Source organism: Botryllus schlosseri, chromosome 3 (assembly GCF_051294905.1).
Source record: "Botryllus schlosseri isolate E-star chromosome 3, Bs_hap1, whole genome shotgun sequence".
NCBI lineage: Eukaryota > Metazoa > Chordata > Ascidiacea > Stolidobranchia > Styelidae > Botryllus > Botryllus schlosseri.
The window spans coordinates 5304477-5317062 of NC_137238.1; the positions used below are offsets into that span (position 1 = coordinate 5304477).

General features: G+C 42.9%; 1 protein-coding gene and 2 long non-coding RNA genes across 3 annotated transcripts in view; 1 reads left to right on the forward strand and 2 right to left on the reverse strand.

Moving 5' to 3' along the window:
- Nucleotides 1-12586, reverse strand: part of LOC145436620 (uncharacterized) — a 251531-nt gene that overhangs the window by 200500 nt on the left and 38445 nt on the right. The window lies entirely within an intron of this gene.
- LOC145435659 (uncharacterized) lies at nt 2951-4304 on the reverse strand. The gene is made up of 2 exons (XM_080312951.1): nt 3193-4304; nt 2951-3092 (listed from the first exon to the last, which is right to left on the reverse strand). Exons 1-2 carry the CDS (start codon nt 3922-3924, stop codon nt 3075-3077), a joined length of 750 nt encoding a protein of 249 aa, XP_080169077.1. The 5' UTR covers nt 3925-4304; the 3' UTR covers nt 2951-3074.
- Nucleotides 7737-11710, forward strand: LOC145435660 (uncharacterized). Its single transcript, XR_013913940.1, has 2 exons — nt 7737-10473; nt 11097-11710. It is a non-coding gene; the product is annotated as an uncharacterized LOC145435660 (long non-coding RNA).

The window sequence follows — 12586 nt, forward strand, 5'->3', positions numbered from 1 at the left end:
CAAAGGCGGCACTGCATTTTCAGTGTTTTGGCGCACAGGCGGCACTGTATGTTCAGTGTTTTGGCGCTCAGGTGCCAATAGTTCAAGTTCATTGTCAACGTCCGCTACATTATCATTGCTTGGAATGATTACCGGTGTAGGGATATTTTCTGTTTCCACTGGTGTTGGACTGGATGGAACACGAAGACGAGGACTTGTCAGACGACGATCTGGTGTTGGTGTCATGCTTGTTAATACGACTGGATCGACGATCTCTTCATCTTCCTGGTCGCAAAACCGTGACGCCGACAGATCTCGGATTTGGTCGATATGTCGCTTCCAGAGTAGGTCACTAACTTGAACGCGATACGTTGCAGGACCCAGCTTTTCGACAATACCTCCTCTTGTCCAGACTGGGGACGCTGTCGATAGTCCTTGACCATAACCGGATCGCCCACTTCCTGCTGACGAGACTTAAGAAGTTCGGTCGGTTTGCAAGCTGGATGATCCTTCTGCAACGTGGACTCCAACTGTGGGTGCACTAAATGCAATCGTGGCCGCAGCTCCCGTCCGAACATAGCTCTAGCAGGAGATATCTTTGTTGTTGAATGCGGAGTCGTTCGGTAGTGCAGCAACATTGACTGTAGTCTGTTCTTGATATCTGTTCCTCTGTCCGCTTCCTTCTTTAAAAATTCCTTTAAAACACGAACAAATCGTTCCGCAGAACCGTTGGTTTTGGGACTGAAGGGGGCAGTTCTAATGTGCTTAACACCATTCCGAGTCAAAAACATTTCGAATTGTTTAGACGTGAAAGGTGGCCCGTTATCACTTACTAGCTCATCCGGCAGGCCATGCGTCGAGAAAATCTTACCAAGTACGGATATCGTATTTTCAGCAGTAATTGAACTCATCTGATGCACTTCCGGCCATTTCGTCCGAGCATCCACTAGTACCAGGAAGTATTTCCCCATACGAGGTCCGGCAAAATCCACGTGTACTCGCTGCCATGCACGAGTTGGCCAGACCCAAGGATTCAAAACTTCCGGCCTTCTGCTTTCTCATTGTCTGCAGATAGCACAATCTCTAACCTTCTGTTCGATGTTACCGTCGAGATTGGGCCGCCACACATGCATTCTGGCTTTTATCTTCATCCTTACGATCTCAGGATGGTGTTCATGCAATAAATCAAGGATCTGCCGTTGATATCGCGCCGGGATAACTACTCGGATACCCCAAAGTAAGCAGTCCTGCTCGTCTGTCAGTTCGTTCCTGCGCAAATACAACGGTTGATATTCTGGAGATAAGCCGCCAGCGGGCCATCCGTTAATCACATAATAATGTACACGAGATAAAAGCGGGTCTCGGCGCGTCGCAAGGCCAATCCTTTTCGCCGTTATGGGTAGATTGTCTACTTGTATTGCATTTATCTCGTTGGCTTTCTGCGTTGATGGATCCACCTCGGCTGATGCAATCGAGGGACTTCTCGAAAGCCAATCTGCAGTAACATTCTGCTTACCCGGTTTGTAACGAATTTCGTAATTATAACACGCGAGTTTGATTGCCCAACGTTGCAACCTGGATACGGCTAGCACGGGTATACCAGTCTTTGGACCTAGAATCATCGTCAAGGGTTTGTGGTCCGTAAATAGGGTAAACTTCCTCGCGAACAAGTAGTGTTGGAATCTCTGTAACCCGAATATTATGGCCAGAGCTTCGGTGAGAATAGTTTTTCTCGGCCGGTGACAATGTACGAGAGGCGTACGCAATTGGGCGATCACGCTCTCCATCGGGTTGCATGATTACTGCTCCTAAACCATCAGGGGACGCGTCTACTGACAGGGTAATCGGCTTATCAGGGTCATAGTGAGCCAACACCAAATCGGAGGTAAGCCAATTTTTCAAAGCTCCGAAGGCCTTTTCACAAGCATCATCCCACTTCCACTTCACGTCATTTCTTAGCAAGTTCGTTAACGGTTGCAACAGACTGGATAGGTTCGGTAAAAATTTTCTATGGACATTTACCATCCCGAGAAAAGACCGCAGTACACTCACGTTGTCTGGGCGGCAAGCAGAAGTCACTGATCGCAAATTTGAGTTGCTCGGTCGAATGCCATTCTTGTCAATCACATAGCCTAAATATTCCAGGGACTCTTCCAGGAAACAACATTTGGACTTTTTAGCTTTCAAACCATATTTATCCAAACGATTACATACTGTCGATAGCAGCTCCAGATTTTCCTTCTCCGAAGACCCGGTGATTAAGATGTCGTCCAGCAAACACGGTACATTCAGTCCTGATCCATCAATTGCTGAAAAATCGCCGGCGCTGATGCCACTCCAAACGGAAGTCGAGTGTATCTGAACAATCCCAGATGGGTGTTAATCACCACGTACTTACGCGAGTCGTCATCAAGCTCCACTTGCGTGTACGCTTGTGATAAATCGATCTTGCTAAAATACGAACTTCTCCTTCCGTTAAGAAGCGCCAGCAAGTCGTCGGGGGTCCGTAATGCATATTCCGGTATATCCAACTGCGGATTAATCGTAACTTTGAAGTCGCCACAAATACGAACTTCGCCTGACGCCTTAAGAACAGGCACAATTGGACCAGTCGGAGTGCTCAACCTTTTCCAACACTCCAGTATCCACTAACCTACGGATTTCTGTTTCCACTTTATCAAGTAAAGCGTATGGCACCTTACGCGCTTTGTAAAATTTCGGAACGGTGTTGGGCTTCATGTTGAGCCGTGCTTTAATGCCGACAACTTTCCCTAGTTGCGTTTCAAAAATACTAGTATCCCTCAATAGCCTGCTTAGGCAATCTCTCGAATTCCCACTCTGACCGCTATCCGAGACCAATCCGATTAATTTTGGCAAATTCATTTGTATTTTACGCATCCAGTTCCTACCGAACAACGGCGGAGCTTCCATATCCAAAACAATCGAAGGCAATTTACAATCATGTCCCTGATAGCTCACCATCACCACGGTTTTACCCAATACCGGCAGAACTTCGCCACTGTATGCCTTCAATTTAATGTTGCATGGCTCCAGCGTCGCAAGAGGAAATTTCTCCCACAGTAAATACTTCGAAATTACGGATACTGCAGCACCTGTATCGAATATCATAGAAATGATAATACCGTTGATGCCAATATCTACGCGAATCTCATCTTTCCCTTCTACGAAATTGATATTCATCAAGATACTCACACTGTCGTCTGCCGAGGACTCGGAACCGCAGTCGTCACCGTTACCAGCATCATCAGTTGATTGCTTTTCCGTCGATCCGCTCAAACAGTTAATCTTGCATGCGGTCTTACTCTTTCGCCTTGTACCTTTTCCGGGGCACATCTTCCTTATGTGTCCGACCCGTCTGCACGCATGACACAGCGCTGTGACCCGTCTGCACGCATGACACAGCGCTGTGCGAAAGATACAGTGGTCTTCTCCGTGGTTAGATTTCCCGCAGCGCTTGCATTCCTGGTATTCTCGAGCCCCCCGCTGTTCCCTTCGTACCATCGCGGTGCTGTAACTACCAGTATCGAAAAGTTGTCTCCCCGCTGCTTCCATTGCGACAGCTTTTTTAACGGCGTCTTCTAAGCTCAAATCATTCTCCAATAGTAAGCGCTCTTGGATAGGTCTCGAGCGCAGACCGCAGATGAGCCGATCTCGAATTGCTTGGGTTAAGAATGCCCCGAATTCGCAATGTTCCGACAATTTCTTCAGTGCCGCGACGAAGGCATTGACAGGTTCACCCTCGTCTTGGACCCGTAGATTAAATTTATACCGCTCTGCCACTAACAACGGCTTCGGCGTAAGATGATCCCCGAGCAATTTAACTATTTGTCGGTAACTCTTATCTTTCGGTTTTTCGGGTGTCGAGGGATTTCGAACGAGGCTGTATGCTTTCGACCCACAGACTGTTAGCAAGACAGCTTTCATTTTTCCTTCGTCGGTAATACCATTCGCTTCAAAGTAGAGCTCCAAGCGTTCGACATACTCGTCCCACCCGTCTTCACCCAAGTTGAACTCGGACACTTTCCCGTATCCTCCGCTTCCGACCGCAGGAGTTTCGTTATCCCATCCTCGTCGCCAATGTTGTGTCTTTATTCACAAACAAAAATAAGCCACCAAACAGACAACTCCGAGCACTTATAAGCAACGTAAAAGCACCAATTAGTAGACATGAGAAATGATCATTAGACGTGATTGGACTGACGTAATACACCACAGCTACTAAGTTGCGGAAACAGCAAATATTCGCACAGAATGTTGAGGTTTTATTAAAAAAAACCTTCTATAGCAGATTTCTTGGGTTTAGCGATATTCCAATCAATTTTGAACGTCGTCGGCAATCTCAACAACCGATCGCAGTGAGTCTAACACTCTTCAAAAGTGTAGGCCTTCTACGTAGAGCAATTCACTTGAACTAGATTCCAGTCGAATACCGATTCAAAACAATAACAATCTGAAGTCGAGCATATATCAAGAAACGAGAACACATTAAAGCAGTGGTTCTGAAACTATTTTAGACATGCCGCCGTTTTTGATAGGGAACATTTAGTTCCCCGTTATCGTCATATAACAAAATGCAACCAGAAAGCTAGCGATACAAACGGCTAGTCCGATGGCATGGAAGGTTATAGCTGTTGATGAGAGAATTCTTAAATATGAACTTCTGACTAACTATACACCGATAAATAAATAGTAATAGGAGATAAATTGCGCACAGCGCAAATTTTTTTTCAGTTGGTGGCAGCTTCGCGCCCTTCCCCTCAAGATGTTTTCAGGCCCCCAAGGGGGCACGTCCTCCAGTTTGAGAACCACTGTTTTCAAGAAAGTGTAATCAAACGAAAGAGAGACGGTGCGATGAAAGAGCTAAGTTTTTAAATTAATTTGTAAAAATAGCGTGTCAGTATAGTAATTGCGTATATAAGGAAAGATGTCGCGGGCCGCAAAATAAACGTCTGCGGGCTGCATGCGGCCCGCGGGTTGAGAACCCCTGAACTACAGTTTGTGGAAAAATTATGCGAAAATATAATAACGTAGAATTATCATTAATAATAATGATATTGCAAATGGCACATGCAACTGTCATCGCTTTATGGGTCAGGTGTGCCAGGACTAGGATTGAGGTGGCGAAGTAATTCGTAACACCTGGGTAACATAGCAAGGGAAAACACCATCGTTGCAATATAATATTGATTGTCGTGTTTTGCCGGATTCGCTATAGCGTATCACGTGGGCGCTGTCATGTCCCATGATCGATCATGGTGCTGCCAGCGCAGTAATCATTCATTTATGCATCTGCCCATACCTAGTGGGGATCGTTAGTTTATTGTGTCAGCGCTAGTTGGGATATTGTTAATAAAAACCTACCATAAGCTCATTGGTCTGGTTCATCACATTGATCATCATTTACAAATCTGCCGCAAGAAGTGCGAAAAATGCTAGTTACGATACGATATATATCACGGGGTGGTGAGTAACGAAGTACGGCTACTGTTTCACAGTAATCAAGTAGTTTTCTTCTGCTTGAAGTACATACTCAAGTAAATCCATTTCCGCTACTTCTACGTCCTCATATTTGTGATTTACTCATTTACTTTTCGCTATTTACAGTTCGTCAAATAGAAGTATTATGAACTTGAAATCAGAGAGAGGGACAGAGACCAAGCCGGAGAAATGACCGATTTGTGTTTGTGGAGTCTAGAATTTCCATCATGCTTCTATCCATATATATATATATATATATATTTACCTATTAGACTACTTTGGTGGACAGTCCTGTTTTGAAGCAGTTGGGCGACAATTATCGCCAACAGAAGGAGACAAGCTAGGCGTATGAAAATAACTCGATTGGTTTTGGAATATCGATTCCGCGCTTTGTCACTGGTGATTTGCGGTTTATATCGCAGCGTTTAGAATATACACGAAATGTCCTCCAACTGCGGTCGCCCTAATTTTTCCCAACTTTTGCAATATCTAATAGACCACTTTAGTGGACATTTGTTACTTAGGGAGACAATTCGCCATTTTGAATTACCAGACCATGACCATTGCTGTTACTGAACTAAGGTGGACATTGACGTCGTATTATATGACAAGGTTCGGGAACCAGTTTCGTCAAAAGAGTCATTTACCAATGACAATCACTTTTGACGTCACTATTTGAAATCCACGACGTCATCCTTGTACGATATCGATGATCGCGATACATAATTCGCCGTTTGTTTGTTTTTTATTCATGGTGTTTTGACTAATTTGGTAGTTTTAGAGTATGCCTATATTCATTTTTTGATTCCGTATTCACCGACTTTTAGCACAGCCCACTCCTAGGATTTTATAAATCACCGCTTACGCGGATCACATGACAACGAGGAGCCTAGATAAACCTCCAACACTTGGGTAGGAATTCTCGTGTCGTCCTCAGCCGGACTCGAACCAACAACCCATTGGTGTTGCAGCTGTGGATTATACCAATGACCACGCCATTTCACCACGCACATATTTGCGTTTGAAAACTGCTGTGAAAATACGGAACATGTGTCTTTATAAGAAGCTACAGTTGGCCATGCTGCAGATTAGATCACCAGTTCTCTACGGCTAGTATGCAAATAACTACGACATTCAATAGCTACCTTGCTGCGATAGCAGATCTCAGTTACCATAAAATAATAAATATATTCATTTATTATAATCGACCCTAATATCCATCGGAAGCTTCTTGTTTCATAGACTTGGAGTGTATTAGCAGGTATAAGGCAATTTTCGGCTTAACGTATAAGGCACACTTTTTGATCAATTATTACTAGTGCTGCAAGACAGAAACCTTCGAATAAATACCACATTAACATGTCTCTACCTCCTATCTCAGACTCTCGTCATGTTAAAGCCGCTTCAAATCGTTACGGATTAGCTGGAAATTAGTCCACTTCATTAAAATAACTCCATTAAAGGGTGGTGGGATAATTTTTTGAAATTAAGGACGACGAAAATGAAATGAGCTGACAAGCAGGTAAAATACGGGTAAATATATTTCTCCAGTGATAGTAACATGTATTTTTGTCGGACCAATTTTGATTTCATGAAATCATTCCCAGTTATGCAGGGCACACCGATGTCTCTCTGCCTTGATTCGAAGTTTTTACTGATTGCAAAGTCGCCATTCCTAAAATCTCATCCACAGAGACATCAATTGCATTCCTCAGCAACTCAGCGTTCCAATATTTCTCTGCCACTTGACATTGACTGATCCAGGGCGTAAATGATGCCGATTGCAATTGAGAATGGACTATGCCAATGAATGGTATTTATGAGTTGAAAAAGCATTTATGGTACTTCACTTAGGCGTTGATACTAGAGCTGTGTATGTGCTGGAAACTTTGCGAGCTTCAGGGAAACTAAATGGTAACCCACTGAGCTTATAAAGCACATTAGATATTTTCTGGTCTTTCAATATCACCAGAACCCCCTTCTTGTCATAAAGTAATAAAAAACATTGGTGATTTAACACGATATATGGATACAATTAGTTATTAGATGGTATTCACCGAATGTGGAGGATGACATGAAAAAAGGACGATGACTTTTGATAGGAATAAGATCTGTCACGATGCCAATTAGTCTTATAATCCGCCTGTAAGAGTACTATATAGGAGTGCTGCAGAGTACATGATAAAATAATTCATAAATATCAAATTGTATCGTGAAGGAATCTACCTTGGACCGATAAAGAATATAGATATTGACTATCACTTGAAAAATATACGTACCCGTATTTTGTGTGCTTATTATCAGTTCATTTCCTTCTTGTGGTCGTGAATTTCAGTGTGTAAAGTACTGTATTTGAGAATTATCTCACCATCGTTTCAACGTGTCTATCCCAATGAAGTGGACCAATTTACAGCTAATATGTGTCATCAATTTCTTTCAGTTACTGGCGATGTATGCCTTGTCAAGATCAAAACATGTGTAAAAGACATCCCTGCCTCCTAAGGCATAAATAGAACACGATTTCTGGACATGTCGGTGTGACGAAATCGGTCACCGTAAATACTATTATTCTAGCAGCGCAGCACGAAATCCAGCAAACCTAACCGAACATTCGCCGCATTCACAGACACGCCTATGAGATCTTCAATTCAATCAAGCTCGTTAGTAGAGCGTAGCGAGATAGCGTATAGTGGAATAATCCACAACCGCAAAACCAGCTGATTGCGGTTTCGGGTCCGACCGAGGTCGACTCCAAATTTGTACTGTGTTAAAGGTTTATCTCGGTTTCTACGTACCACTCATTTGCGTAATCGTTGTCTTATGAACGTAAATATCGCATACAAAGATATCGGCAATGTGAACAATATAGTCGAGCACCGTGAATATCAAACAATAACGACCAAAATTGTTGCGTTACGCTATATTGCGGCGTGAAAATTGCTTTCATGAATCGCATCGATCTGATGTCATAGTTCAGATACGCGCCTTTCGCAGATGAAACACATTAACCTAGCTTTATCGGCTCGGAGCCGAATGAATCTTCACTAATCTATACTAAAACAGTCAGAGTGGGTTTGTTGATGCAGCCATCCATCCAATCTTATCGAGTACAACAGTCAAACCAAATTCGAAATAGTGAGGTGATGTAATATTGACCTTGATACCGATAGCTTTCCTTCATGTGTAATTTCGTCACTAAATGCTATATTTGTCGTCAAGACTACGTTGACTACGGGTTTTTGTAAAGTATCATAACTTTTACGAGTAATTACCGTGCCCGATAAATTATAATCACAATTATCAACATGGTCAAAATGCCGAATCATATATAAGATTATCCCAACCGGGGCCTACGATAACTGGCCTACGATCGTAGGCCCCTAGGCCCCGTCCCAACCTATCTTCATTGCCAATTGCGAGTCTTCTTGATTACCCTGGCGCTTGATGGGTTCATTATCATTGTAAACGAGGTATTACATGCGACCTAATGTTATTTAATAGGCTCCAGGCTCCGCCTATGCCTGCAGGAGGCCTGTGCTTCAAGTCCCGCACTGATCATAAATGGACTGTACGTACGTACACTAGGGCTGTTCAAAAATAAAGTAAAATTTCGGATTCCAGCCATTGACTTATTAAATTGTCAGGTTACCCTAAGAACACTGCACACCAAAGTTGGTTCAATTCTAACAAGTAAAGGACTCCGCAGATCAAATTAAAAATTTTAATTTATTAGGTGAAATTTTGAAAAAGAATTCAAATTTTTCTGCCAACCTCATGAAATTGTTTAGCTGTCTTCAAAGACGATGCAAACCAAATTTGACTCAATTCCGACCAGTAGAAGCGGAGTTATGTGAGTTTTTCGATTATAATCCTCGGATTATCCTGGATCGGTGGATCATCCGAGAAGTTCACGTTTTTCATAGGCGGGCTTTCCGAGGTTCCGTCTCGGTCGTTCACACCACTGGGCCATACGAGGTACCGCTGCGTTCGTCTTCGGGCCCCGCGTAGACCGATACCCGATACGATCGTATCGGACTTTCAGCCGACTCGGGATCGGCCTTCAAAAAACAGTGTATAGCGCTTTTTTCACAGTTTTTTAAATCACCGATTTCTCGCCAACCGAATATCGTAGCCGGATAAATTTGGTACCGGCAGACGCGTAATTCGATTACGATTCCAACGATACCCAGGAAATGGGGATGGGACGCGTAGAAAAAAGTTTTCTTCCAAAAACCCGTGATGGTACGCCAATACGGGTTACGCAATTGGTTTTTCGATCGGTCGGTATCAGAACACAGATCGAAATACCGATCGACAACCGCTGGTCTTAGGGGTTCGACAGAGTTATCCCCGTTTTCCTCTCGTCGAACTGAACGCGATGATATCCGATTCAACGGCTTGGGCACGGGGTTGGCCCGGTATTGGCGTCTGAAAAGTCGGTTTTTGTCTCCCAAAGGCTACCGAATTCGCAGAATATATAGATCGATCAGTAGCTTAGGAATAGCCTACTTTTATCACAAAAAATTTAACATGCCGCCTTTCTTACAGAGATAGGCACAATTCACAATGTTGAATTAGGTCGATGACTTTTGTATTGTATTCGTACGCGCGACCAATTGCGTGCCATCAACTGGTAAGGTCTCATGTCCGCTGTCACCGAGTGATTGAAAGATTAGTTTCAGCGTATTAGCAGGTTATTGTAAATGGACGTTACTTTGGACGATGGACTAGCAGATGATGTAGAATGATGCAGAAGATGTATTAGCACCTCATGGCCCTAAAGTTTCATGACAAGTAAATCAGCATGAATCCTTAACACGAATCTTATATGAAAAGTTAAGACGCAAACATGCGTGATGGAGTTACTTCCCAATCAGTGTTTTCATCGAACGATTCGTTCTGTGTATTGAAGAGTATTCTACATAGCTGATGAATTCTGCGTACAATAGCGTACAAATTTGGATCGCCACGCTGACTCCTTTTCCATGACAAAAAGTGAGTATTCAGTATAGAATGCATTTCCCTTCTGTTGTAAGTATTATATTTCGTTAACTACGTCACGCGGAAGGGTAAGTACTGGACAGAACAGTCGCCAAACGGAGGCTGCGTCCTGTGATGTTTCCCTCACTAATTCAATTCGTGCCGTGGTAGATTTTCACTGCGTAACGTGCTTTCTGACAGATTATTAAACGTCTATGTGAGTAGCAACGGATTTAGAATCGTCCTTGAAAAGGTGTTCACAGAACTCAATTAGTAAAATGTTGACTTCACGCTCAATATATCTGGGAATAGGCCTACTTTTATCGCGTAACGTTAACTTTATATTGTTTCCCGATTAATTTCAAATAATTCAACTAGCTAGATACTTTCTAAATATTGATAAATCGTATATATACGCTGTGTGAGTGAGCACATAGTTACGATAACATCTGCCTTTTCGTCTCATTGATTCTTTTCAAAATCAAGTGTGTGGCCTATGATAAAGCTCCATCTTGATGAAGCAACCTATCATGTTGCATTTTTGTTTTGAAATTTACTGGAGTTGTGTATAATCTTCAAACGTATGTACTGTGCATGGAGCTAACAATTTGGCATTAGATCGCTGCCTTGTTTTTCAGCCACTGCAAACAATCGAGACGTCAAGATAGCTGGGAAGACACTCTAATGAATTTGCCGTCAAGCAATTCTGATCAAAGTGCCTGCGGTCTCCCTAGTCTGCCATAATGATCAACGATGATGACGTGACGGTCTGATCACTTAAACATCAGACTGTCAATGTCAATATATGTATTGTTGCCTTGGCTTGAACGGACGGGGCCGTAATTGATAGCCGAATCTGACTGCTTCTTACCGTGTGTTAATATAAGGAAAATAGAATATCTGTACTCATGTTTTAGTTAGTGCAACGCATATAATGTAAGATTATCGGTTGTAAGCCTAGATTATACCGAGCGTTGTAACCAGCGTATTGTGCGAAACCGACACTCTGGGTATTTACAACTGACACCACAATATGTCTGATAGCCAGTGATAGGTGTTTGAATGGACACTCTCTTGCCGCAGCATTGTGACGTTATGAAATGACAAAACAAGTCAACTTTGCAGTTGGCTGCTTTCCGAACCTATATCGCCACATTTCAGCCTGATCATCATTATTTGTTTATGTTAGCTTTGCAGAGTCATTTTATCCTTGTACGTGATGACGAATAAACGAGTTTGATTTTTCAAGCAACACTGCTGCATGGTATGAGCGGATGACATGAGCTACGTCAGTTGAATTTAATGTTAAAATTACGGTTGATTGATATCACGCGTTTTCAACCCAGATATGCGTTTCTGGTAAGATGATAGGGTGATTACAATCATTCAAGGAATTGCTACAAACTTACGAAGGTATGGAAAGCTGATTGAGGTCACATGGTCCGTTGGACCTTGCACATAATTTGAAAATTACGACGAGATATATTGTTATTATGCTAGTCGTTGCTGTTCTCCTCTCTCTAGCAACGAAATTATTGTGGGTGTGGAGAGGGATGATTACACCCGCGGCCATATTAGGTCACATTTTATATTCATCTGGTCCAGATTGACACGACATGAATATTCGGCGCCAGCAATTTAGGTACCCGGATCAAGACATTTTTATATCGAAGTTTACGGTCAACATAAGGGAAATACTTTTCGGCTAATGTTTTCTTGCTGACGATCTTTTTGGCTCACTTCTCTGAGACCCATGTTGACCCACACTTTATATGTCTTTTTACATCGTGGCGTGGTAATGGCCAACGCTCGCTTAGATGCCTACGTCTACAGATGATGCGCATTTTTTGTGGAGGAAGGGTGCCTAATAAACAAACATTTATCTACATGAAATCGCGTACAGCGCGAGAAAAATTAAAAAGTTACGAAAATTTTCAAATAAATAGCGAATAATTAGTGTTCATTCACGAAATAATTTTGGCACCATTCGAGCTCGCCCTCCCCCAAGCGGGGTAGGAATATCTGGGTGTGGCAGGAATGGGGGAGATAGCGTAGCAGTGATGCGTGCGGCTTTTTGATCTGTAAATCGTTGGTTCAATCCCCGGGCGGGTCAGACCTAAGATTCGAA

Bases quoted from the DNA above. Each gene is read 5' to 3' on its own strand.
- LOC145435659 (XM_080312951.1), bottom strand. From the start codon at position 3,924: ATGAAAGCTGTCTTGCTAACAGTCTGTGGGTCGAAAGCATACAGCCTC.